This window comes from Alligator mississippiensis, chromosome 12 (genome assembly GCF_030867095.1).
Source record: "Alligator mississippiensis isolate rAllMis1 chromosome 12, rAllMis1, whole genome shotgun sequence".
NCBI classification, from domain to species: domain Eukaryota; kingdom Metazoa; phylum Chordata; order Crocodylia; family Alligatoridae; genus Alligator; species Alligator mississippiensis.
The window spans coordinates 67,745,311-67,770,098 of NC_081835.1; the positions used below are offsets into that span (position 1 = coordinate 67,745,311).

General features: G+C 45.9%; 2 protein-coding genes across 7 annotated transcripts in view; both read left to right on the top strand.

Annotated features, from left to right (window-relative positions):
* Positions 1-51: 51 nt before the first annotated feature.
* SLC2A8 (solute carrier family 2 member 8) lies at positions 52-11,652 on the top strand. Its single transcript, XM_059715774.1, has 10 exons — positions 52-186; positions 328-490; positions 1,106-1,312; positions 3,060-3,159; positions 3,361-3,572; positions 4,517-4,663; positions 6,190-6,298; positions 8,551-8,724; positions 9,996-10,141; positions 10,292-11,652. The coding sequence occupies exons 1-10, from the start codon at positions 122-124 to the stop codon at positions 10,433-10,435; spliced, it is 1,467 nt and encodes a 488-aa protein (XP_059571757.1). The 5' UTR covers positions 52-121; the 3' UTR covers positions 10,436-11,652.
* An 802-nt stretch (positions 11,653-12,454) lies between these two features.
* Positions 12,455-24,788, top strand: part of GARNL3 (GTPase activating Rap/RanGAP domain like 3) — a 117,364-nt gene continuing 105,030 nt past the window's right edge. The window contains exons 1-3 of one of the 6 annotated variants that reach the window (XM_059715786.1): positions 12,459-12,540; positions 14,619-14,679; positions 14,777-14,962. In XM_059715786.1, the coding sequence (XP_059571769.1) occupies positions 14,874-14,962 (89 nt within the window). In that variant the 5' untranslated portion in view covers positions 12,459-12,540; positions 14,619-14,679; positions 14,777-14,873. Of the gene's footprint in view, positions 12,541-12,586; positions 14,963-22,767; positions 23,068-24,788 lie in introns of those variants that run through there. The other 5 variants (XM_059715787.1, XM_019495315.2, XM_006262392.4 and 2 more) reach the window with 5 other exon arrangements.

Genomic DNA, 24,788 nt, shown 5'->3' on the forward strand with positions numbered 1-24,788 from the left:
TAGGCCCGCCGAGTCGCGAGTCCTCCACGGCCTAGAGCGGCCGGAAGTGTGGGCGGGGCCGCCTTCAAGACGCGCGTGGCCCGGCCCGACCCGGCACCCGTGGCTGAGAGCGGGCGGTGCCATGGCAGCGGAAGACGAGACCCGGCCCCTGCTGGGCCCTCGGGAGCCAACGTCCGCCCCGCTGAGGTGCGGCCGGGCCGGGCCGGGCCGGGGGCGCTTTCGAGTCGGGCGGGGGGTCGCGGCCCGGGGGCGAGGACGGGGCGGCGGGGGGGGACCTGGGGGGGCGGCTGCGGCTGGGCCTGGCTGACCCGCGGCGGCGCCCCGCAGGCAGGTGCGAGACGCGGGGCTGTTCCTGGCCACGTTCGCGGCGGTGCTGGGGCCGCTCAGCTTCGGCTTCGTGCTGGGCTACAGCTCGCCCGCCATCCCCGCGCTGCGGCGGAGCAGCGACCCGGCGCTGCGGCTCGACGGCGGCCAGGCGTCGTGGTTCGGGGTAAGCGGGGCCGGGCGGGGCGCGGCGCGGCGCGGCGCGGGGGGCACGGAGCCGGCCCGGGGGCCCAGCTCGCGGCCCTTCCCTCTGCCCCGGCTCCGCGACCCCGCGCTGGGTCGCTCGCCGACGGCAGCCCGCCCCTGCTTTGCGCAGTAACTGAGTGTGTGGAGTGTCCCGGGCGGGGGGGGGTGCTGCCCTTTGGCCGCATGGGTTGAGGCGGTCACGCTCGTCCCCAGCACCCGCTGGGCCTGCCCGTCGCGATGGCTCCCGCGCAGGAGTCGCAGGGCAGGGGCTGCTCGGGCAGCGGTTGCGTCCCGGAGCTTTCCAGCAACTTGTGGGGGTGACGCGTTGGGGGTGCGTGCAGGTGCACGTGCACCCCCTGAGCGTGGCGGTGCACCACCCCTGCGGGCGGTCGCTGCTTGCCATCCTGCTGCTGACACGGCCGGCCGGCGGCATCTGCATGCAGTCCGCCATCGCCCCTGACTGCTGCTGCCCCCCGTCACCGCCAAGGCCAGCGGCGTCTGCAGGAGCTCCTAGCTAGCCCCCACCAGCGCAGCTGTGCCCCCGCGCGGCTGGGGACACGCGCCGTTCATGCCCGCGTGCGACTCCTTTCCCCAGTCGGTAGTAACCTTAGGAGCTGCTGCTGGAGGAGTGCTGGGAGGCTACGCTGTGGATAAGCTTGGGCGAAAGCTGAGTCTGATGCTGTGCTCGGTACCGTACATCTTTGGGTTTATGATCATCATCTCTGCCCACAATGTCTGGATGCTTTACTGCGGACGAATACTGACTGGCTTAGCCAGTGGAGTTACTTCACTTGTTGTTCCAGTAAGTGAACAGTGTATTTTCTTTTCAGTGCCCATGCATCCAAATGCCCTTCTAGATTTTAAAGTGACTCCTAGAAATGCGTTCTCTTGCTGTCTGGGCTTGTGTTTTTCCTAATCCACCTTTTGTATTGGAACACATCAAGATTTCTTTTCTCTTTGATCTAACCTGAATTTCTTCCAACTCTGAACTTGCCTTTAGCTTATCTTATGTCTAAGGAATTTCTTTGCTTTATCCTTTTAGAGTTTTGTTTTTTGTTTCTTTTACATGAAGACCCCTCTTAGCAATCACTTACTGTCTGCTTCTAAGTATCTGAAGATAAACAGTATCTATTAAAGTTTGATTATATATTACATTTACTCATGATATTTTTTTAACTTCTTAAGTTCTCATTCACTGCTAGGTGGTGGGTGCTTTGTCACTTGGAGCAGTGCAAGGTGTAGTGCAACTATATCCAAGTTTACTGTTAGTGCCTGACTTCAACTTCTTCTGTGCACACACTAGCTGCTGCTGCTTCCCACCCTTTCGTACTTCTGTGCTTAGGACCCTTCCCCTCCTTTCTTGTACTCTTTGGTGAGCGATTTCTGGGGTAACGTAGTCTATAACAGTTTGGGGGATTAACTGTTTTGCTTATTGCTGTTTTGTATCACTGCCAACACTTGTACTTTTAGTTTACACTCGCTTGACATATAAAAGGGCCCATCATTTATTATAGGCTTCAAAACAGAAGGATACTTTAACTTCTGTATGTAAAGTTGTTGGACTGTTATCAATTAAGGATAGCCTGTGGGCTTGGTCCCACTGAGATCATAGGCTGCAGGGGCCTTGAAAGAGAAATTTTCACAGAACTTGTTGAAAGAACACTCATGTCTTCATCAAAGAGACTTTCCTTAGACTTGTTATGTAACTTTCCCATCACAAATATAGCAGGATCTGTTCTGTGACCAAAATGCCCAATGTTAAGAATTTGTGAAAATTACTTCTTTCTGAGGTAAGACTGAGTTGCAAAACTTCTGTCTGGAGTTATAAGAGCTATAACTCTTTTGGGGGAAGGTCAGACATTCCTCATGCATAAAGGTGAGGAATTATGGCCTTAAAGATGGAATTCGACTTGGCTTTCCTGGCTCAGGTTAAAGGCAATTTCCATAACATTGGATCCGTATAAGGTGCTCTTAAATGTGTGTGGGGCAGGGGTTATGCAAGGTATGACCTACCTGTGTAACGTGTGCTGGGCTGGGGCCAATTAACATCCTATTTTTAGAGTTTGAAAGGCCTTGGGAGGCATGGGTTTCTTTGAGGTAAAATACTACAGTCTTAAACCTAATCTGCAAAGATGTGTATACATGTAAATCTTCATGCTTATCCAGAACCCTGGATGAAGTCAATGGGGTTTCAACCAGTGTCTGCCTGCAAAATTTAAGATATTAATTTTCATCCTGGGTAAATTAAGAGTTACTGTCTTACGCAAGCTTTAGTCATTTTTTTTTTTTTTTTAAGGAAAATATGCCACTTCATGTTCTACTTGTGGTGTTTAATAGCTTTCAGTATTTTGGGGGGCACTGTGATTCCCTCAAAGTGACCTTGCTAGCTTTAGTTGCTCTGGTCATTCCATTTCGGCTGTCCTTTGCAGTTCCTAGTAGGCTAATAGCTGTGGCTTTTTTTCAGTCTTTCCTCCCAGCAGCTGAATTAAATCCTTTGTTTAACACTGAATGGAAAGATGCAACTGAATCTTTTCTGCTTCCACACTTAGGTTTATATATCAGAAATATCACATTCAAAAGTTAGAGGAACACTTGGCTCGTGTGTTCAACTGATGGTGGTAACTGGCATACTGGGAGCTTATGTTGCAGGTACTAGACTTGGTTACTTGTTGGGTGGACAGGGTTAGTGGAACTTTCCTAGAAATCAAGAAGAGCACAGGCATGTGAGCTGCGAGGGTGGGGGGGAAGGGAGGAAGTGCATGTTCTGTCTTATTAGTAGTGCTGGCTCAACACTGAGAGAACTGGCTGATAGTTGTGCTTATAACCTCTTTCCTTCCCCTTCCTCCCCAGGAATAGCACTTGAATGGCGCTGGTTGGCTGTGCTTTGTTCTTTCCCACCCTGCTTAATGGTCATATTCATGTCCTTCATGCCTGAAACACCTCGGTACCTGCTGAATCGAAACAAACACCCAGAAGCCATAGCTGCTTTAAAATTCCTACGGGGACCACATGTGGACCATGAATGGGAACTCAGGCAGATTGAAACTAGTGCAGAGGAGCAGGTGATAAGAGGTTTTCTTGGTTTTTTGTTTAAGTTTTGGCTTTTATTTCAAAGATCGGCTGAGTAAAGAAGAAATTTGAATCTAAATAGATGATTAGACACTCTATGTTCAGACAAACCTTATCAGGACTGGACTTATTTGACCTCTTACTTACAAACTTACATCTGACCTCTTTCCTCCCCCCCGCCCCAATTAAATCGGGTTTAAAAAGGCAAGGGGTATTGGAGACTGTTTGTTTCTCTACTTCCTGTAGTCTGAACCCGTATTTTCAGGAGCCAAAACTCTCACTGCAGTCATTGGAAGTGCTGGATCAGGCCCCAGTTATATCTCCAATAATATGTAGTTTCTTTTCAGTCTCTTACTTACATATTGACAATTTAGATATCTGCACAATGCAGAAAGAGCTAAGAGGAAATGAAAAGGCTCCTCTACATCCCTGTAAAGCAGAATAGTTTGGGCTTTGGTGTAGAGTTCGAGTAGGCTGCTGAACAGGCCTGTAGAGTTTGCTCTTAAGCAAATATCAGGACCTCCATTGCAGAAAATTGCTATAAAAGGTCTGTATGGGTTGTGTTGTGAAGGACAGGTGGAGTATGGAGGAGCCAGAGAGGCCAAATTGGGTGGCAGAGGTGGAAGAAATCTGAAGTCTTCTGTAGCCTCAGTGCTGTTCCCCTGGTGTTCGGATGCTGTGGTTCAATTACTGCGCCTAGGAAATACAACAGAAAGGTAGAAGAAATCCACAATATTTGATTACAGCATCTGAAGCTATTTCAAAAGTGGCAAACATTCATACTACCAAGGAATTTAACAGATTTCTTAAATGGGAGACTTGCAGTGTTTGCAGTCTTGTCTCTAAAGCTAGGTGGTAGCTTTTCCTCTTTCACTTATAGAAACTGACCAATTTCTCACTGAATCATTGTCTTACTTCCTCTTTTTTTTTTTTTTAGCATGGACTAAGTCTAGCAGAATTTAAGAGTCCATCAATCTACAAGCCATTCTTTATTGGTGTGGCACTGATGTTTTTCCAGCAAGCAACAGGGATTAATGCAGTTATGTTTTATGCAGAAACAATCTTTGAAGAAGCTAGCTTTAAGGTAAGCATGGTGCATTTTCATTTTTCTTTTTTTTTTTTTCCCCAAAGGTAATTGCCAAGTATAACATCAGGTACAGCTTTGATCATGATACTCTTGGGTCAGGCAGACACAGTTCTTTAGGTAAATGTGATATTTTTTTACTATTATAGTAGTAGTATTTTATTTTTATATTTTTAATCCACTAAATAGTTGGAAAAACTGTTCTTTGCAAACTTTTGGGCACAGACAACCTTCTTCAGGCCCAGGGAGTCTACTGACTTGTGCCCAAAAGCTTGCAAAGAACAATTTTCTTTTCCAACTATGTAGTTAATCTAAAAAAAAATCAATCACATTTGCCCAAAAAATCTTGTCTGCCTACATTGTTAGACCAATACAGCTACAACCAATCCCCCCCAAACTCTTGGTTCAGAGCACCTAACCAGACCAAATTTAATTTGCAGCTGGATCATGAGTGGGTCTCTGCTCCAATACATCTCTTGTTTTTGCATGCAAGTATTACTTTGGTTGATCTTACTATTTAAGTTGGGGGGGGGGTGTTGGTAGTGAAGAAGTATATTTTAGGCTGTTTGGTCTTAAACTTTGCCTCTGTTTCCTGGAAGTAGAGTAAAGTACAAGCTGTCAGAAACAGTTTTGTGAGAACTGTAGGTATGCATAGTAACCTTGACAAGGGATTCAGTTTTGTTTGCATTGGGAGAAGTGGGTCAGGGAGAATAATTACCATCTTTTGATTTTATTTCTTTTGTAATTTATTCTTTTTTGTCTTCTTTCATACCTCGCTCTCTATGTATTCCTGCTCTGTTTCTAGTTCCCATGCAAAAGAATGCCCTGCATTTTAAACTTGAACTATTACTTTTTCTGTGTGGGGTATTTTGTTGTTGGTTTCACTAGCTCAGTTTCTCTTATTACTTGATTCTCTTTCAGATATTTCAGTCTTGGTTATGGCAGAAGCTTGTAAGAATAGTTGCTAGCAACACACCTTTTTTTTGAGGGTTTTTTTTGTTCTTTTAATGAATGCAAGCAGGAAGATTTTGAGGCTGCAAGTTCAGTCTGAGCAGGGAGTGGAAACTGGGAGGAATCTAATTATTTTTTTTTTTTTTTTTTTTTTTTGTCAGGTGCTTGACTTCAGTAAAGCTATATAACTCACATTATGTATCTGTTGCACCCTAGGTAGTTGCACAGTATAGCCATTTAGATTCCTAGCTATTGGGTGGTAATTTTATGTCCTGCTTGAAGGCACTGGCCCCTGTCACTTGAGCTACACATGGGTCTTGTAAAGTTAAGCAGTTTTAGTTGTATTCCATAAAAGCAATGACAAGCAAAACAGAATAATTCAATATAATATTCTATGCATAGTACCCCATAGTCAATAATGTTTGAAAATCACTGAGATCCTTCTACACAGCATATTGTATACAAGCTGTTTTACCACTCCTATAATGTGAACAATACAAAAATGCATGAAGAAAATATATAATCACTTGCTGAAAACCAAGAAATTGCTTCTAAAAATGTTTTCCCTCTTTCAGGACAGCAGGATGGCTTCAGTTGTTGTGGGTTCAATACAAGTGTGTTTTACAGCTGTGGCTGCACTTATCATAGATAAAACGGGACGGAAAGTACTGCTTTGTGTATCAGGTAAAAATACAAGCTGGGGTGCGTGCTTGTTCACCTAGAAATAGCTGGCTTGAATCCTTGTGGAAGGCCAGGGAAACTCTTTTTATACATTGTTGCATGCCCTGCTTCAAAGGTATTATAACATTGTATCCTTGGAGGAATGTTACAAAGGATCCAGTCCAGGGGTGGGCGAAATGCAGCCTGGGGACTGGATGCAGCCCACCAGGTCATTCCATCTAGCCCATGGGGGCCCCTAAAACATTTAGAAAATGAATATTAATCTGCCCCTGGCTGCCTGTCATGTGGACCTCGATGAGTTGCCAAACTCAGTAAGTGGCCCTCTGCCCAAAATAATTGCCTGCCCCTGATCGGATCCAATCCAATCAGTCTGTTCCAGACTCTTCTACTGTCACACATGGTTTTTTTGTCTTAATTTGGGGCTCTTAGTTTTGCTACTTTTAACTTCCTCTGTGGAACTGCTGATGCCATGATACCAGCTCCTAGGAAAATTTAAAAATCCAAACAGGGTACCGAGGGCTTTTTTTTTTTTTTATACGAGCCTTTTAAGTAAAAAGCTAGGACGGGGGCAGGCAACCCCTGGCACAAGTGTCAGAGTGGCACATGAAGGTGTTTTGTTTGACATGTGTGTTTGGGGGGGGCAGGAGGAGCTGTGAAGGCCCTGATCCTTGTTGTAACAGTGTAGCCCCAGCCCCTTCCCTGCCATCTGCACCTACTACTGGCAGCAAGCTGGACCAGGGCTCTGTGGACCCCAGTGCAGTTGCTTGCAGCCTCCTGTTACGAGCAGTCTGGGCTCTGTGACAGGCAACGGGGGCCCCAGGAGGCTGCGAGTGGCTGCATCGGGGTCTGCAGAGCCTAGCTCATTGCTGGTGGTGGGTGCAGGTGCATGTGCACCTTGGGGCAGACAGTGGGGAAGGGCCCAGGGCTGTGTTGCCATAAGGATCAGACCCCTTGTGGCTCCCACACCATCCACCACTGGCACACCAACAGCTTGTAAGTCAAGGTTGCGGGTATTTTTGGCGCACTACCAAAACACTGACCCATGGGCTGAGAGACAAAAATCACTGCTGCAACTGGCAAATCCATCTGTATATGCCAAACCAGACTTAGATTTGTGTAAAAAAAAAAAAAAAAAATTTAAAAAGAAATAATTCCCTGTATTCTTTAACTTCTTTATCTAAGAATGACAGCAGTAAGAAAGCTATCTTGGTTTGCCTTGGATTTTTTTAAATCTGAAATTGTGTAACTAGGTGGCTTGTTTAAAACTAATGTGAAACACCAGTAGACTTTGATTTCTTTATCAAAAGAATTTGACCATGGCGCATACACAGAGCACAAAAAATATATTCTCAAAAGGATGAAAACTGCCACCTTTGCACCACTGGAATTTAGATGTACACATTGATAGGAGAGTAACCTCTTCAATATACATAGTAATTAAAAAACAATTGCTTAATACTTGAATTTTCCCAAATCACTGGTTGTAATTTACTCTTAAATTACCAGCTCTTAGTGTCTTTAGTTGTCTTTGCATTTTAAGATTAACTTTTCCATAAGTACTTGTCTGGAGTTGGATATTCCAAGGAACTAATGAACAAGTGGAGCTATACCACTCATTCAACCACCTGAGACTGGCACAGAGCCTTAGACTATGTAATGCTTGCTGTACAATGAAAGATTTTGCAAAGTGCAATAAACAAGCACAAGCTTGTTTTAACAGTGGTCAGATGTGGTGTAGAGACGTGAGAAGAAGAGTACTCGTCTCAAGGTTCTGTCAAGGGAGGCTTTTTCAGAGTAATAGTTTTGCTTTCAGTTTTTCTGCTATCTTAATGTCAGGGGGGGTTTCTGGTTCTTGTATAGTGCATACTACCGTCTTGGTGTTTTGTTTTTTGTCTGCATAATATGAAAGTTTTGATTTTTTTATTTTAAGTGTGGTTGATATGCTCCAACATGCATTATATGCATCTGAATTCTGTGGTTGCATGCAGAATCATGACAACTGATGTCGATCAGGAGTATTCAAGAATTCTTATCTTTGTTATTTGTTAACTTTTTAGTAAAAAAAAAAAAAAAAAAAAAAAAAATTTTTCCTGAAGTAGTTTCTAATGATGCTCTTGCATATACACTGTAGGTATAACACTCAAAATGAGCACTGAGATTTTGTTTAATATCAAACTTAACTAGCTCTGGACTGTGTCTGATTCAAATCTTTAAGTGGCAATAAATCAGCATGTCCTCTCCTCTTATTCTTGCAGGGATTGTCATGGCTATCAGCACTGCAGCATTTGGATTTTACTTTAAAATGATCCTTCCAAATCAAAACAACTCTTCACATCCTGACTTACTGACCACTCCAAATTGCATATCCTCAGTAGCAGAGCATGACCTAACCTGGCTGGCGGTAGTGAGCCTGGGGCTCTTCATCACTGGTGAGTTGACTGGCATTGTACAGAAGATTTGCACAGAAACCCTGTCATCAGTATTGTAGCACTGCACACTGAAGTGTTGCATACAGAGGAAGTTTTGTGTGGTCCAGAGTTGCACTAGGTGTCTGCAGCCTTTTATCAATTGAGTCAAAAGTTATGGAAGCTCAGAACCTCTTTGACTTACGCTCCAAGGCCTTGTTCCTTTGGTCTATATGTTCCTCCTTTAAACCAAATTATTCTTGTTATTACAAACAACATTTGATCTTTTAGCTGATATTTAAAGGCTTGGGCCCTTGTTAAAGAAGCTCAGTAACGTACTGTGACAGATTAGTAACGGGGCTTGGAATTCTTGAGAAGCAACTGCATGAGCAAGAACACTAGCGTTGTAGTGGTTTTGCTCATGCAGTTGCTTCTCAGGAATTCTGAGCCCCCTTACTAATCTGAATGAAGGGATAAATGAATTTCTGTTCCCAAGCTCACCTTTTTTGAAGGTGTTTTTGTAAGTTCCCCTTGAGAGCAAGTCAGAGTGAGTGGTTCTGTGAGAAACTCTCTCCTGCTTGTCTTTCACAGAACCACTCACTCTGACTTGCGCTCAAGGGGAACTTACAAAACACCTTTGAAAGGTGAGCTTGCAAATAGAAATTCATATGCTGGCTGGACACTAAGAACCAAGAACTGAACATAGACACTTATTTCATGGCTCATTGCAATCTACTTGATTTCCTGTCTTTTAATGTCTCTTCACCCTACAGATGTTACCAACCTGCTTACCTTTTTGTAATGGTATTGTTCTTGCACTAATTTAAGCTAGCTTTTTTTATGCAAATCTTTAGTCTGTTGGCTACTTCTGGGAATGTCTCTTTCCCAGCCTTGTCTGTGTTTTAGCTTTCTGTGCCTGCTTTACCGCTGCTCCCCACCCCAGCTGTGCATGGAGCAGAACCACTTAGGGAGTTTTGATGAGCTGAGAGTGTGTGCAACAGCTCACCAGAACTCCCTATGTAGCCTGCAGGCCCAAATAATTGCCCACCCCTGCTTTAGAGATACCAAGAAAAGCAGTTATCCATGCTCCAGTATGGAGGTTTTGTTAGTGTGGCATGTATAATTGCCTTTTAAAATGTTCTCTCTAGAGGTGTTGCAGAATCAAAGCTACCTAGAGGAGGGGAAAAGTAAATGCCTCACCTGGAACACTTTGATGCTTCCCCCCCCCCCCCCCCCCCCCCCAGTATTCCTATTCAAGTATAGTATCATTTCACTTTTTTCTCCTTCAATTTCAGGTTTTGCCCTTGGTTGGGGTCCCATTCCATGGCTGGTGATGTCTGAAATATTCCCACTTAAAGCTAGAGGCTTTTCCAGTGGTGCCTGTGTTCTAACAAACTGGCTGATGGCATTCTTGGTAACAAAGGAATTTAATGATCTTATGGTAAGCATCCTATGACCCCAGCTGGAATTTTTGTAGGTAAAGCTGATAGATGCAGTTGGTGAAGCATTCGGTTACACTTTCCCTGGGCATGCAGCATTACAGATAATATAGCTTTAAACTCTTTTTAATGATGCTTCTATTTTCTTTCAGGATGTCCTGACTTCCTATGGCACGTTCTGGCTTTTCTCTGCCTTCTGCATCCTAAATGTAATGTTTACTGTTCTTTGTGTTCCTGAAACAAAAGGAAGGACATTAGAACAAATAGAGGCTTATTTCCAAAGATCTTACACCTGAGGTTCTTGAATTCAGTGGGAAACTGAGATGTACTGTTTGTTATTTATTGTCAGACAAAACTGAGGTGACTATTTGGGTTAGCTGTGAATGCTTCTATGTGGTTGAGCTTGGTTCAGAACAACTTCTAATCCGTGTTTAATGAACTGGAAGGGATGACACTATGCATACATATGGTTGTGTAGCAGCATCTTCAAAGGTCACAGAAGCAACTATTGCCAGTTCACTTAAGGCCTGGGAAAAGGGATGCATTTTGAGCTATGTCTGTTAGTCATACAATTCTGCTTCTCATTGCAGTGTTGCCTAATACAGAGTAGCCATAAAGTCTGAATAGGCAATTGTAACTCAGGAAGTATGCTGTTTTCTCTCCTACACTCCATAACATGCATAGCTAACACAGCAACTTCCCTGTCCAAGGACACTCTGCTATCTGTTGTATTGTATGTGATGCAAGTGAAACTGATCCTGAACTCTGAACAGCACCCATTCAGTACCACTGAATTTTTTGCTTCCCTTTCTTTTACTTCGGTCCACCATCCACAGCTGCTGAACAAAATGAACTCTAGGCCCTTTGGCAGCAGAAGGCCTCTGTATACAGTGCAAGAACTATTTCAAATGTTTAAAGTTGTTCATTAACTTCAGCAAGGATGGAAGAAGCCTCCAGGAACTAGAACATCTGAAAACTGGTTTAATGGCTCTGACCTGCTGAGGTCTAATCTGTTGGAAGAAGGATAAAGAGGGCCTTCTTCCTGTGCTTAAATGGGTTGTCACTTCTAGCTGTGCTGAACCTGTTGGACAGCAGGTATCTTGTGTAGAGGCCTTTCCCTTAACTGAATAAGCTGTATCTGAGTCTTGGAAAAAACCTACAATACTACTACCCAGCCAAAATCTATTATGACACTGAAAGATTTTGATACTTTAAGAGTCATCTGTTCAGGTGAAGACTGCTGCCCTGCTAAACTGTGCATCTCTGTCTTGGGCTCTTGCTGGTAGTCTAACAGTTGGGTGTTTTGTAGAGAGCCCTCTGCGTGTGACAGAACTGACCTCCAGGATGGATACCAGCCACTTGAAATTACTTCTCCACTAAACAAGTTTAAGTTAATTGAGTGAATACTTGATTAATAGCTGCTGATTCTTTTCCAATAGGGCCTTGCATATTTGCACAATTTGAACAGACTTTCAAGAAGACACTAACAAAATAAACTTTTTTTTTTTTTTAATGCTGGTAAAGCACACTTTTTTTCCTGTTTGGTTGTGAATAGGGTAGAGCTACTTGGAAGAGTCACTGTTATGTTAACTCCCGTACAAAAGTGAAAGTGGGGTTAGCAGGCAGCAGCCCAAAACAGTTCTGTAACAGTATGGGTTGTGACTAGCCTGCAGTGTGCAAGGAGGAAGGTGTACCTTCGGGTGTGAATAACCCTGTGTTGTCATTCTTTTCTTCTTTAATATTTATTTACCTCAGTATTGGCTATTTCTGCAACAGTTAAAGTGCACACGGGGTGGCTAGCACTGCACAGTGCAGGTTGTGGGACCTGGGCCAACAATCCCAACTCCGTGCCCCAGGGCCCTGCCCCCCGGAAGGACCCAGCTGCTGCCCGGGGGCCGAGGCCGCGGTTGTAACGTCAAGCCGCGCAGGAGCCCGGGCTCGTGCCTCGACCCGGACCCGGCCGCGGGGACACCGGGACCGCACGCCGGGGGCGGGGCGGGGCGGGGCTGGCAGCCTGGTCCCGGGGGCGGGGCGGGCAGACGGGCTGGTCCCGGGGCGGGACGGGGGGGCGCGGGGCGGGCAGACGGGCTGGTCCCGGGGCGGGACGAGCGGGGGGCGCGGGGCGGGCAGACGGGCTGGTCCCGGGGGCGGGGCGGGCAGACGGGCTGGTCCCGGGGCGGGACGCTGCAGCAGCTGCGCCCTCGGAGCCGGCGGCCGGTGGTGGCGGGAGCACGGCATCCGCCCGCCCGCCCGCCCTGGGCTCCTTAGCGGCGCCTCAACCGGGCTCCCGCCCTCGTCAGTCTCCGTCTCCATCTCTGTCTCCGGTGTGGGCGGCGCTGGGCCGGGCCGCTGCCCTGCCCTGCGCTGCCCGGGACGGAGGCTGCGGAGCTCGGCCGCGCAGGTACTGTCCTCCCCGGGCTCGGCCCGGCCCACGCCCGGGGCAGCGCCCTTCCCGGCGGGGCAGCGCCGGCCCTGAGCCGGGCGGGGGGCGGGGTGCCGGCGGCCGCCCGAGCCGCGCGCTGCCCGGGATTGTGGGGGGTGGATCCGCGCGGCGCAGCGCAGCGCTCCTTGCTGCCGGGGCCGGGGCCGGGGCCGGCTGTGCCCGCGTCTGCCCCCGGGCCGGTCCCGCCGCGAGCCGGGCCTGCGCTGAGCGAGAGGAGATGTGGGGTCGCCGCCGCCGCGTCTGAGCGTTGACCGCCCCGGCCCCGCTCGAGCGGGCCCTCGCGCTGGCGCCGGGCCGGGTGGCCGGCGACTGGCGGCCCAGGCGCGCTCTGTACAAATGCGCGCTTGGGAAGTCCGGGTGCGCCCCGGGCCCGGCGGGCTCAGCTCGGGGCCGGGGCTGTGGGGCTGCTTCCCTGCCCTTCCGGAGGGTCCTGCTGGGGAAGGGCTTGCCCTGAGCTCCGGCAGGAGCGCTCTGCAGCTTGTGCCACTGCTCTGATGGGAAGAATGCTTTTTCCCGGATTTAAGTGGCTTGCTGTAGTTCGAACCCTCTTTGGCAAAATAGAAAAATTGTTATCGTTTCTTCTTTAAGGCAGCTTTTCAAATATTTGGACCCTGCTATCATGTCCCCCTCCCAGCTCCTTTTTCACCCAGCTAAACACGACTAGTTCTTGCAGCCTTTCCTCAGTGCCTTTATCATCTCTGCTTGCTCTGGGATCCTCTCCAGCTTCTCCACAGTCTGAATCTGCGGGGCCCAGATCTGAGTAGAGCAGCATGGTCCCCTCCTGTGTCTTGCCCGCCACATCCCTGTGATGCGGGGTCCGAACCGGGTCTGTTATGCTGACGGTATGGTGTTACTGGCTCGTACTGAGGCTGTGATCCACCAGCCACCCACGGACCACTCCGCCTTAGCACCGCGGCTGCCTGGGCAGTCATCTTCCTGCTCTATTCATTCATTTGCCTTTTCCTGCCTTGGTGTAGCATCTTGCTTTCATCTGCTGAAGTGCATTTTGTTGTCATACACTCAGTTCTCCAAGTTATCGAGGTCTTCCAGGTTTTGTCATTTGTAAGCTTGATCAGGAAGTGCTTGCTTTTTTGCATTCAGGTCATTAATAAAAGTGAATAGCACTGCACCCAAACAGGCCTCTGTGGCACCCCGCTTGAAACCCCCTGCCATTCTGACCTCGCTCCATTTATAGCTACTCCGTGCTTGGTTACTCGGCCAACTACAAATCATTTCTGGATACGTTCTGTGCATGCCCACGTTTCTAGTTTGTTTACGAGACCAGTGGGTGGGACAGAGACTGACTGGAGAGGGTGAGTTGGCAAGTTTCTACACACCTTGAACATAATAAAGGCAAGTAGGGGCTCGTCTGCTTTGTGCAAGAGGACGGTGGATTCTGGGGCAAGATTTTTTTAGGAAAAAAAAATCCACCTTCCCAAATTTTTCATTGACATTTTCTCAAGTTAGCAACTTCAGCACACTTGAATTGGTGGTTTGTGCTATGAGATTTTCTGTGGAGTTTTTTTGCAAGTATTTTCCATGTATACTCCTGCCTCTTGTAAGCTTGCAGCATTTAGGAAGTCATGCACACTCAGATGCACAATTTTCCTTTCAGGCAGGAGAACCATGTGCACTAGCTAGACTGGTGTCTAGTGGTGTAGTAGGTGGTACCATGGATCCTGAAGCCATTTCACCTGGTCTACAAGCCTAGAGGGAGTGGAGCAAGCAGTGACTGGATTAACCCTTGTCCCACTGCTGCAGCAGCCTGTGAGGCTCTTGGTAGTCAGGATCCAGCCCAGGGGACCCAGTGAATGTGACATCCCTGCCATACACAGTCAATTCCAGAATACCCTTCCCTTACCAAAAATGTCCTCCTATATCCCATCAGTTAGTGGTCACTTTATGCTCTGTGGCAAGAAGCATTAAATCTTATCTGTATTCTATTTAATGCAGCTGGGGGAGGGAGAGTGCCTAGTTTATTCTGCTGTACTATACATTTTAAGACGTCACACTTTTTTTTTTTTGTTTTTTTAAAGAGGCAAACAGCTGAATGGACCAGGGCTGAGTTGATCTGGTTTAGCTTTCGCTTACTTCAGGGTAAGAGTGGGCAAACAAAGTTCCTGTGGAGCAGCTGATGCCAGGTAAGTCCGTGCCTGCTCGTACTTCATGGTTGATTTCTCATTTGTCCATACAGGTACCCTTACTTGTGACCTAGTACCTCTTTTTGGCTGACAAACGTGTCTGTGCTCCACATTACTTCCTGAACCCTGCCATCATGGCTGAGGGGGGAAATGGAAAACAGAAGCAGTGAAAAGGCTTCAGCTGCACCTTGCCTATGTGGACAACATTTCTGCATGTTTATGAAATTTTGGTGTTACAGGTACCTTCAGCTATTTCTTTTGTTCACTGTAATGAGGGACTAATACAAGGACTGGAAACGGTGCTTGTTGTAATGCTTTTTTTGTCATAATTAATTTAATTTAATCAGATTGATTTGACAGTGTTTACTGAGACAAGCAGCTGGGGCTTAGAAATATTTTGGTTGCTCTAAAATTTTACTTGTAATGGACTTCACTGCAAGGAGATTTTGACTGTTATACCTATGGGTACAATGTGGAGGTCAGTTCTATAGGTCAGGGGTTGTCAACTGGGGGTACACATACCCTTAGGGGTATTTGGAAAGGCCCTAGGGGTATGCCTGAGTGGGCGGGGATGGAGCGCCACCACCCTGTGCTGCCACCTCCCAGAAGCAGGGCTGGGGCAGGGGCAGGGGCAAGGGCAGCAACGCCCCTCTGCCACATGCAGGGAGGGGGGAGGTCGCACGTGGCGGCGGCTGCCGTCATCCACCACCCCACACCGCTACCCACCACCCCACGCTGCCGCCATGTGCCACTTACCCATGGCCGATCGCACATGTGGCTTTGTGGGCTGCTGACGGGTGGCATGCGATTGTCTGGGTGCCCGTGGAGACGCTTGTGCACCTGGCCGTGGGAAAGCAGGGTATGGTGGTGGCAGCGCAGGGTGGTGGGTGGTGGCAGTGGCTGCTGTATGTGAGCCTTTCCTCCAGCTGCCGCCACCAGAAGCGGCACACTTCTTAAAAAAGGTTGAAAACCCCTGGTATAGGTTAATTATGTTCAATGTAAAGAAGCAAAAATGCTTACTTTTATTAGTTTTAATTGCTTTTTTAAAATCAACAAATGTCTCTTTCCTTCTGAATGATGGGAAACCATGCAGAGTGCTAGGCTTGCTTTTGCTACACCATTCATTCTTTTGTACATGTCACTTCATCTTCTTTCTAAATGAGAGTAGTTCCAATCTTTTTAGTCTCTTCTGGTAAGAGAGTCTTTCCATACCTCTAGTAATAACATACTTCTTACTTCGGTAAGGCCTACTGAATCAGCACCAGAGAAAATAGAGTCAGAAATGCTCTACTGTAGAATTGGGGTATCTCAAAGGACGCCATGTTGTAGTACTAGCTAAAGGCCTTTTTGGAGATTCCTTAGCGAGCAGTTTATAAATCGCAACACAAGTCAGTAAGTGGTTTTGCAGCCTGAGGCTTGTGTTACAGAAAACAGCTGCACAGTTATCAATATTGGAAATTTGAATTCAATGCCTTTATTTAGAACCATGGAAATTAAAGAGTATAACCAAATATATTAATTAATAGAAGAAATGCAGAAGTTAAATATGTTCTCACTAGGATTCCTGTGTCCACCTGGCAGATGGTAAGACCTAACGTCTTATCTGTTGCTGTAACATCTTAGCACAATTGTGTGATACTTTATAGGTACAGCTACATCTTTGTGTCACTGATACAGTACTTTAAGTGATCATCTTAATTGGAATAAAAAAGTTTTACATAAGTTAACAGCTGCTTTCTAAATAACAGGTAGGTGGATACCTAAAGATACAGGTGGGCACTTCTGAAATGTCCCTTAGGACAGAAGTTGCACTGATTTTAATTTGTATGTATTTATTTTTCCTCCCAGCTCTCCTGTAAGGTAGGTTTCCATGACACGGGTAGGAAGCAGAGGCACAGGAGGAATTAAACAAAAATGGTATATACCATAGGTTCATAATAGTTTTGGTTTTTGTTTTTGTTTTTTTTGTAAGTGTGGTAACTTTTTAGAACTACTAGGTTAGAGAAATCTGGGGGGGGGAATCACCTGTTAAATGATATTAAATAGAATAAACTGCCCTTGATGCTTTTTGTTTTTCACCCAGTAATTTTCTTTTCTATTGCCCTTTATTCTTTTTTCTCTTGCACCTTCTTTATTTTTGTACCATTTTCTCTCTCCCTCTCTCTTTCTGGTTCCTGTAATCCCATTACTAGTGCTGCTTATGCTTGACTCTTAATTTCCTTCCCTGCTTATCCCTTTTACAGTGTTCCCTCTCTCTCCGGCTACTATCACTTTATTTCTTTCATTCTTGCATTTTACAGGTATTATTGCTATTTTTTAAATAAATTGTAAATACTTTAACAATTCACTATTGTGTCCTAGTTAATGGCTTGGTATGCCAAACAGAAACAAGCTACTATGAAAACTATTAATTGAACTTTAGAGATAAATATATATGCCACTACAAAATTATGTCCTTCATATAAGTAACTAGTTAAGGCTATTGCTGATCCTAGTAACTCACACAGAGATCAACAAAAGCTAAATGAGACGCCACATTCAGACCACATTCTTGCACACCTGTGAGATGCTGCTGAGCTTTGAAGATGTACAACTGTATGTTAAGTACAGTTTGACACACTGTTTCCCCAGCGAGACATTGTCTTTTGAGCAGTATTTTAATTGGTTGTGACAGAAGTTACAGCACTGGATCCTCAAATATCCCCAAGTTCCTGCCCAGTAACATGAGGCTGGGGAGGAGGCAGAGGTGATTCAGAGTCATTTTTCTGTGTCCCCAGTCATGAGGCTAATTGTATTGAGCCAGCTCCTGGTGCAAGTTAGAACAGTGAAAAGCTGGACTAAGTGCTTCTGCCTTGCCACTGGCTTACAAAAGACAGGGTGCTGCACTGTGCAGTCCAGCCATAATGCTCGCTTACCCTGTCCTTCCCTCTACACAGAGCCATGTATGCCAGCACCACATGAGGTGGGTATTATCCTTGGGCTGGGGTTTTCCAGCTGCCTGGTAGCAGCACAGTAGGACCTAAGTCTTACTGTAGCACCCAGTCTACAGTCTCAGCACAGGCTGCTGTTCAGTGCAGATTTACAAAAGTGGTGGTTTGTAGTAGTGACATACGTGGGATTTTGGAGTCCCCAGAGCCTGGGGATCTGTGTGTTGGGGATTGTGCACTGACTGATTTATGTGAACTAGGGGGTTGGGGGCACTGTAGGCCTGTTTCAGGGGTGCAGAAGTGGCATTTATTAGGTGACCAAGTGAATGTTTTGGTAGATGGAGGTCCCTTTTGTCTGACTTCCCAGTCTGCGGTCTTGCTTGGCTTTCCTACCTAACTTTGGGAATCCCTGGGGTAGCAAACCAATCAATTAAACATTTGGTCTTTAAAGCGGAAGTATGTTTAGCAAAACTTTGCTTAGGGGATTCCTATCTCATGTACATTTGTTACTTCTAAGCTATATAACATTAGGGGATATTGACGGTTCTGTTAAACCTTTCTCACAGATTTACATGGAGTTTGCTGCCCTGATTTTTGAATCTGAGTGATCCTTTCCAGCGAGCCTCTGGGTGCACTGCCTGTATAGGTGAGCCTAACAGCTTCAGCCCTGAGACTGGGTGACATAGCTCTCATTGAACTCTTGCTCACGGACGTTCACCAGGCTGCTGTGTTGGGTCTCAGGCCATTGATTTTGGGGAGCATGAAGTCTCTGGAATCCAAATAGTCTTGGCATCACCCTTAGCTCAGGGTCTCTAGGCATTTCACAGGGTGTACATCCTCTTTCTAGCTTCCCCTGTTTGAGAGCTGGAACCCAGTGATGATCCTTTAGAGAAGTGGCTCTCAACTTTTCTGGACTTGAGGTACCCTTTGTTTGATTTGAGGAAACAGTCTGTAACTTGTGCGTGAGCCAGCACCCTCTTTTAAGAACTAGTACAGGGGTTGTCAACTGGGGGTATGTGTACCCCTGGGGGTACTTTGAAAGGTCCCAGGGGGCATGTTGGGGCAGGCAGGGATGAAGCGCTGCCACCCCCCGCTGCTGCCTCACAGGAGCAGGGCCAGAGTGAAAGCAGGGCTGCACAGACTCCCCTGCTTGCCACCCCCTTCCCTGGAGCACACATATTAAAAAGGGGGCCTCCAGGGGTTGAGAATCCCTGAGCTCTTATATTTATTCCAATGCTTACCTCCTTCCAGAAGGGCTGGGCTGTGGGGGCAGGGGAGCAGTCAGGGAGGGAGAAGCCTGCATTTATCTGCTCGTTCCTTCTTATCTCCTCACACCTTGGGGCACCCTTCAGAAAAAAATTTGGAGCACCCCAGGGTGGTCTGCACCCTAATTAAGAATCACTGTCTTAGAATCTCCCGTGGCTTAAACATACCCTGTCCCACCTCCAGCTGTGTCGATGTTTCAGGGCTAAAGTTTAATTCTTCAGGAACATTAAGTGGGCACCCGGAGAGGCTTTGTGTACAGTTTATGAAGGCATCATTACTCTTTGGTTAATACCACAAGAATTGCACAATTCCAGTCAAAATAATTAGACCTGCATACATTGCTCTTTGTTACTCACACTGGAGCCTTTTTTGACTTGGGATCTAGTCAGGGAACGTCTGGAGGGACTGGATGTATTTAAATCAGCTGGTCCTGACGATCTCCACCCCAGAGCGCTGAGGTCATTGCGGAACCCCCGGCACGGCTTTACGAGCACTCGTGGTGCTCTGGTGTGGTGCCGGAGGACTGGAAAAGGGCCAATGTGATTCCCATTTTCAAAAAAGGGAGGAAGGAGGACCCAGGAAACTATAGGCCAGTTAGTCTCACCTCCATCCTGGGTAAGTTTTTTTGAGAGAGTTACCCTGGCGCATGTCCGCAAGGGGCTGGCAGGGGAGATTATGCTGAGGGGCAACCAACATGGGTTCGTTAGAGGCAGGTCCTGTCCGACCAACCTTGTGGCCTTCTATGACCATGTTACAAAATCCTTAGACGCAGGGGTAGCAGTGGACGTAGTCTTTCTGGACTTTAGGAAGGCCTTCGACACGGTTTCTCACCCCGTTCTCATTAAAAAAACTAGGAGACTGTGGTGTCGATGCCTACACAGTCATGTGGGTCACTAACTGGCTGGAGGGCTGCACCCAGAGAGTGGTGGTGCACGGGTCTTATTCGACCTGGAGAGATGTGGGCAGTGGGGTCCCCCAGGGCTCGGTCCTTGCGCCTGCACTGTTCGATATCTTCATCAGCGACTTGAACGAGGGGGTAAAAAGCACTTTGTTCAAATTTGCAGTCGACACTAAGTTGCGGGGGGAAGTGGGCACGCTAGAAAGGAGGAATAGGCTTCAATCGAACCTAGACAGGTTACAGGGGTGGGCAGAAGAGAACACGATGGGGCTTAAAAGCATGCTATATAGTTTCACAGTAGCTAGGGTCAGGAGGGACCTGAACAGATCATCTCGCCTGACCCCCTGCCACAGGCAGGAATGAATGCTAGGTTCACAAGACCCCAGACAGGTGATCATCTAACCTCTTTTTTAATTTACTCAAGGTAGGGGTGAGGACCACTTCCTTAGGAAGTTGGTTCCAGATTCTGGCCACCCTAACTGTAAAATATTGCCTCCTGATCTCTAAACCTATTCTCCATCAGCTTATTACCATTGTTCCTTGTCACCCCAGGTGGTGCTGGGGAGAACAGGACTCTTCCTATTTGCTGATGATCTCCCCTGATGAGTTTGTAGGCAGCATGTATGAGAAGTCCATTAGTGCCCACATAGTTGGCACAGTAATGAGACATTTCCTTATCAGTTGCACAGGGACTCTGTGTTTCGAATAGTCAGTGAATAGGAGTGCACGAGGGCTGTGCAAGGATGGTTGATTGCCCATTCTGAGGCAGGACCTCTCTGCGTTTGCAAGAAGGACTCTATCTTTGAAAATATCGGAATATAAAAAAGGGGAGTGTGAGGATGGGGAATGAGCACTAGCAGTGTGGGATGGCTGCCAGAAAGGGATTCAAGGAAGATGGAGTTAAAATCTGTGAAGGAGTACCTGTGGGTACAACTGGGTTTACAGGAATCTTGGAAAATGAAGATATGTGGAAAATTGTCAGTCCAGTAGACCGTCTAACTGAGCAGTTAGGTTGTGTCCAATACCAGTGGCTTGTTAGTAGTGACAAAGTAGCCTTCTCTGTTCAGTGTGGAAACAGTTACTAAAGTTATAGTAGAGGCATTAAAATAGCAATACGGAGTGACTACTGTGTATCCTGAGTGCTGTGTTGCAGTTCTTGCCCTCCAAATGGCAGTCCTTTAAAAACACTATAGTGAAGATCCAGGGCACAAGGCTTAATTCTAGGCTCAAACGTTTTTTAAAACTAGGAGAATTGGACAGAGGCCCATATTTTCAGGCAGGGGGCCTGATGGTGCCGCAGGGGGGGATTGGAGATATTATACTTAATTCTGCGCTGTTGAAGTAGGGCAGGGCTAGCCAACTGGCAGACTGTGCATGTGGCTCATGCAGGGTTAATTCTACCTCCACACCACTCCTCCCCTTGTTCCCCCTCCTGCTGCTGTTGCTGCAGCTGGCCAGAGGCTGCAGGCTCCTATGCCCTCTGCCAGATTCAGCTTCCTGCCCACACTGCTGGGGCAGGGTTGCACAGCTGGAGCCAGGGAGCCCACACGGCCATGGGAGCTGGGGGCCTGTGGCTCGTGTGTGCTCTGAAGCTGGACAGGCTATAAGAACTTCATCCAGGAAAGCAGTGAATTTTATCTGGTTCGTCTGCTATCCATCAATATTGTCAGAACCAGCAGAACATTTCTTTATACAAATTTCTCCCTGGCAGCTTGAAAGCTGTTTTTATTCATAGGGGATTTTAATGGTTTAGTTGCAAGGATTGATAGTCAGACAAACAAAGGGTTTACATGTAGTGAACCTTACAGATGTTTGTGAACTGTGTTACAGGACATAAAATGGGCACAGCTGAAAATATGGTTCCAGGTCTCCAGTAGCACAAAATAATGAAAAAATAGAGTGCAAAGTTAAACACTTGACAGTTACAAAATTTTAGAGCTAAGTTTGTGATGCAGATCTCATAACTAAAGGCTTTAATATGCAAATATGCCAGGAGGCAGAGTTACGGTTGAGCACCCAACCTGAGCTTTAAAATTTCTCATGCTTACAAGGTGTACTTGTTCATTCTGAACGTTATTAGTTTATTAACTCAAAATTAATTTTTTTAGAGAGAAAGACACTTCAGGCTTTTTTCTGCTATATTTCCAAAACACTAAAGGAGAGTTTTTCAAGTTAATTAATAATTGTGCAACAGTCATTTGTGGAAAATTTATCAGTTCAAAAAGTGAATTCTTGAGAGAGTTTGAGAGATAATAATGATTGGAGCATTTGAAACCATACCTACAGTGGTATTTACTCAATTTTCAGACATGTGCTGTGATACACCCCAGCTATATATTTGTGGCTTATGTTTTGCAATTATTTCCAATGTTTAATATCTGCATGTTAATGATAGCACAGGAATTTGATCCATAGTACAGCTTGTTTGGAATACAGGACTTTTGTTGTAGCGTAAAACACTGACAAAAGTTGTTTTAAATCCATGTGAATTTTGGCAGTGCAGAAGTTCTTAGCAGAGCCCTACATTGGTTTTCTTGCAGTTCAGACAAAAAAGAAAACCTTATTTGAACCAAATACTGTAATGCTAAAGAGATGGAAAGAGATCTAAGCACATAATGTAATTCAGAGAGGAAAACAAATAAACACGAATCCTACTTTTGATTTTCATTCTGTTTTCTCCTTTGGTGATTTTCCTGCAACCTCATTTAATTTCTCATCTTTTCTGGTATTCTTCTCCCTTTTTCCTAACAGCATCTAGTTTTGGATTCTGCTTTTGAAACTTATTTTTGTTTCCTCTCTTTCTCTTAATGTTTTAAATATTATGTGGGTTTTCTTGTTCTATATTATTCTTTATTATAATCCTTTTACACATTTCTCAACATCGTCTCATGTTTTTATTTTTATAGAAGGGGCATATTTGTATTTTAAAGGGTTTCTTTTCAATCCCTTTTAGAGGAAACGTTGGCTCAGATCCAGCATTAGTTCGAAACAGAGCTGAGGTAGTCTGCTATTTGTGTCTTGCTGCCAGGCTAGCGCTGCAGTGGATATGCTGCATCCTGCAACACCCAACATCTATCACTCCTGCAGACTGCCAACTGGAATCCTAGATTTAAGCTTGACAGCATCCAGGCCAATGAATTTTCAGAGCATGCCTCCTTAGGCTGCCCTGTTTTCTGATTGTGCTTACCACCTTGTTTGCTGTCTCTTTTGCTTATGGTTTGGTAAAATGGGAAAAGAATTGTGACAGCATGAGGTAAGGGAAGGAACCCTTTGTGTAAAGGAGACCATCTTTATAAACTTTATTTTCTAATGCCTTTCGGATTTCTTGCAGAATTGAAACGGTGGCATAATGCAGAAATCTAATGTGCCGATCTTTCTTGTCATGCAGAGGGTACGTATTTGCATTCCAGCCTCATGAGGATTTGGATGTACTGTTAGACCTCAGTGCAAAAAGCAAACAGGCCCAGAGCTGAGATCTCTCCAGAAATCGTTCAACTAGCTTTCACTTTAGTATCCTTTAGTTGGGATGGAGAGCGTGGGGGTTTGAGGCAAACCCATATTAGAAAAACCTGCAGTGATATTGCAGTCCCAAAGATATGTGCTGTACCTGAGTGGATTTCTTTGCTGTTTGAAAGGGGTGGGCATTGCCAAATAGCTAAAATTTCTGCTGCAGGATCACAAGAGGGCACCACAGAGTAAATATCAAAGTTTGAGCCAATGCAGATAATAAACCCATTGACTCTCATTTCTAACAGTAGCAAAAAAGAAAATAACAGCTTCTGCGTTTAAGCTGAAAATAAATGTTTCAGAGCGAGAATGCCGTTTCTCTTATTTCATGACTTAGTTATAAGTAGGCTTTCTAGGAAGAACAAGAAAAGTTAGTCTTTGTATGACTATAATCTTGCAATGCACTTGGAGATAAGAAACCTTGTGTTTTAATACAGAAAGCAGCGTAGGATGATTGTTTACAGTGGTGTTTGGGTTTGTAGTGTATATGGAAGGATTCCTCTAGTTGTTTTGCTGTTTCTGTGTGTATATAAGCCATGCTGTTTCTGAATGTGCACACAGTCTTGAACTTAATTATTAGTTGAGTACAGTGAATACTGGCTAAGTGACCTCTCCAAGAGAAATGCAAACAGTGACAAACTATCCAGTAGTAACCAATTATCAGGACTTGATCCTGGGGAAATGGGGGAGGAAACTGGAACAATGACAAGTTATCCGATAGGTGCATTACTCAAGAGTTTAGTGTACAGAACAATGAGCCATTTGAAGGCAAATTTCTACTGCATTTATATGAAAATGGTATTGCGAGCTCAGTAAACGGAGGTAGTTAGTTTTGTTAGTCTGAAGTTGGGAAGAGGGCAAGGTAGATTTGCACCTTATAGGTTAAATGAATCAGTGTTGTGAAGTGTAACAAATGTTGCTGTCGGGATTTGCCACAGTTGCATTCTTTTCCAAGGCCAAAATCAGTTAGTGGAGTTGATTCCTAAAACTAACAGATGCATCTACTCATGGAACAGAAGATTTCAATAATGATTTTAACAGTGCTCAGTAATACAGTTACCTAGTGCCAAGAGCTCCTTGGCCTTTTTTTGTTGTTGTTTTTTTGCCCATAGGTGTAGCTTTCAACCAAACCCTTTAGATACTGCCCTTGTGACCTTTTGTAGTTCAGATTCTTTTAGTCCAGCAGGATAATCAGCTGCTGCGCAGATCCGTCACACTTGTGCGCCAAGGGCATCGTGTCCTGACAGGCCGCTGCGTAGAAACGCCGCTCAGCCCAGGGCTGGCAACTGAGTGGTAGCATGGTTGACTTCTCTGTGTTGAACTGAAGCACGAGAGAACAGTTGTCAAAGAGAGATTGTTCCCATAGTTATTACTGAATGCGACTGTCTTAAATTCTGGGGCAGCGATCCTTTCTAGCTCAAACGAGAGAACAGTTGTCAAAGAGAGATTGTTCCCATAGTTATTACT

What these genes read in the sequence shown, in the direction of transcription:
- SLC2A8 (XM_059715774.1), top strand. Translation starts at nt 122, where the DNA reads ATGGCAGCGGAAGACGAGACCCGGCCCCTGCTGGGCCCTCGGGAGCCA. An exon ending in CCAACGTCCGCCCCGCTGAG is followed by an intron (nt 187 to 327) that starts GTGCGGCCGGGC and finishes GGCGCCCCGCAG; the next exon opens with GCAGGTGCGAGACGCGGGGC. An exon ending in GCCAGGCGTCGTGGTTCGGG is followed by an intron (nt 491 to 1,105) that starts GTAAGCGGGGCC and finishes TCCTTTCCCCAG; the next exon opens with TCGGTAGTAACCTTAGGAGC.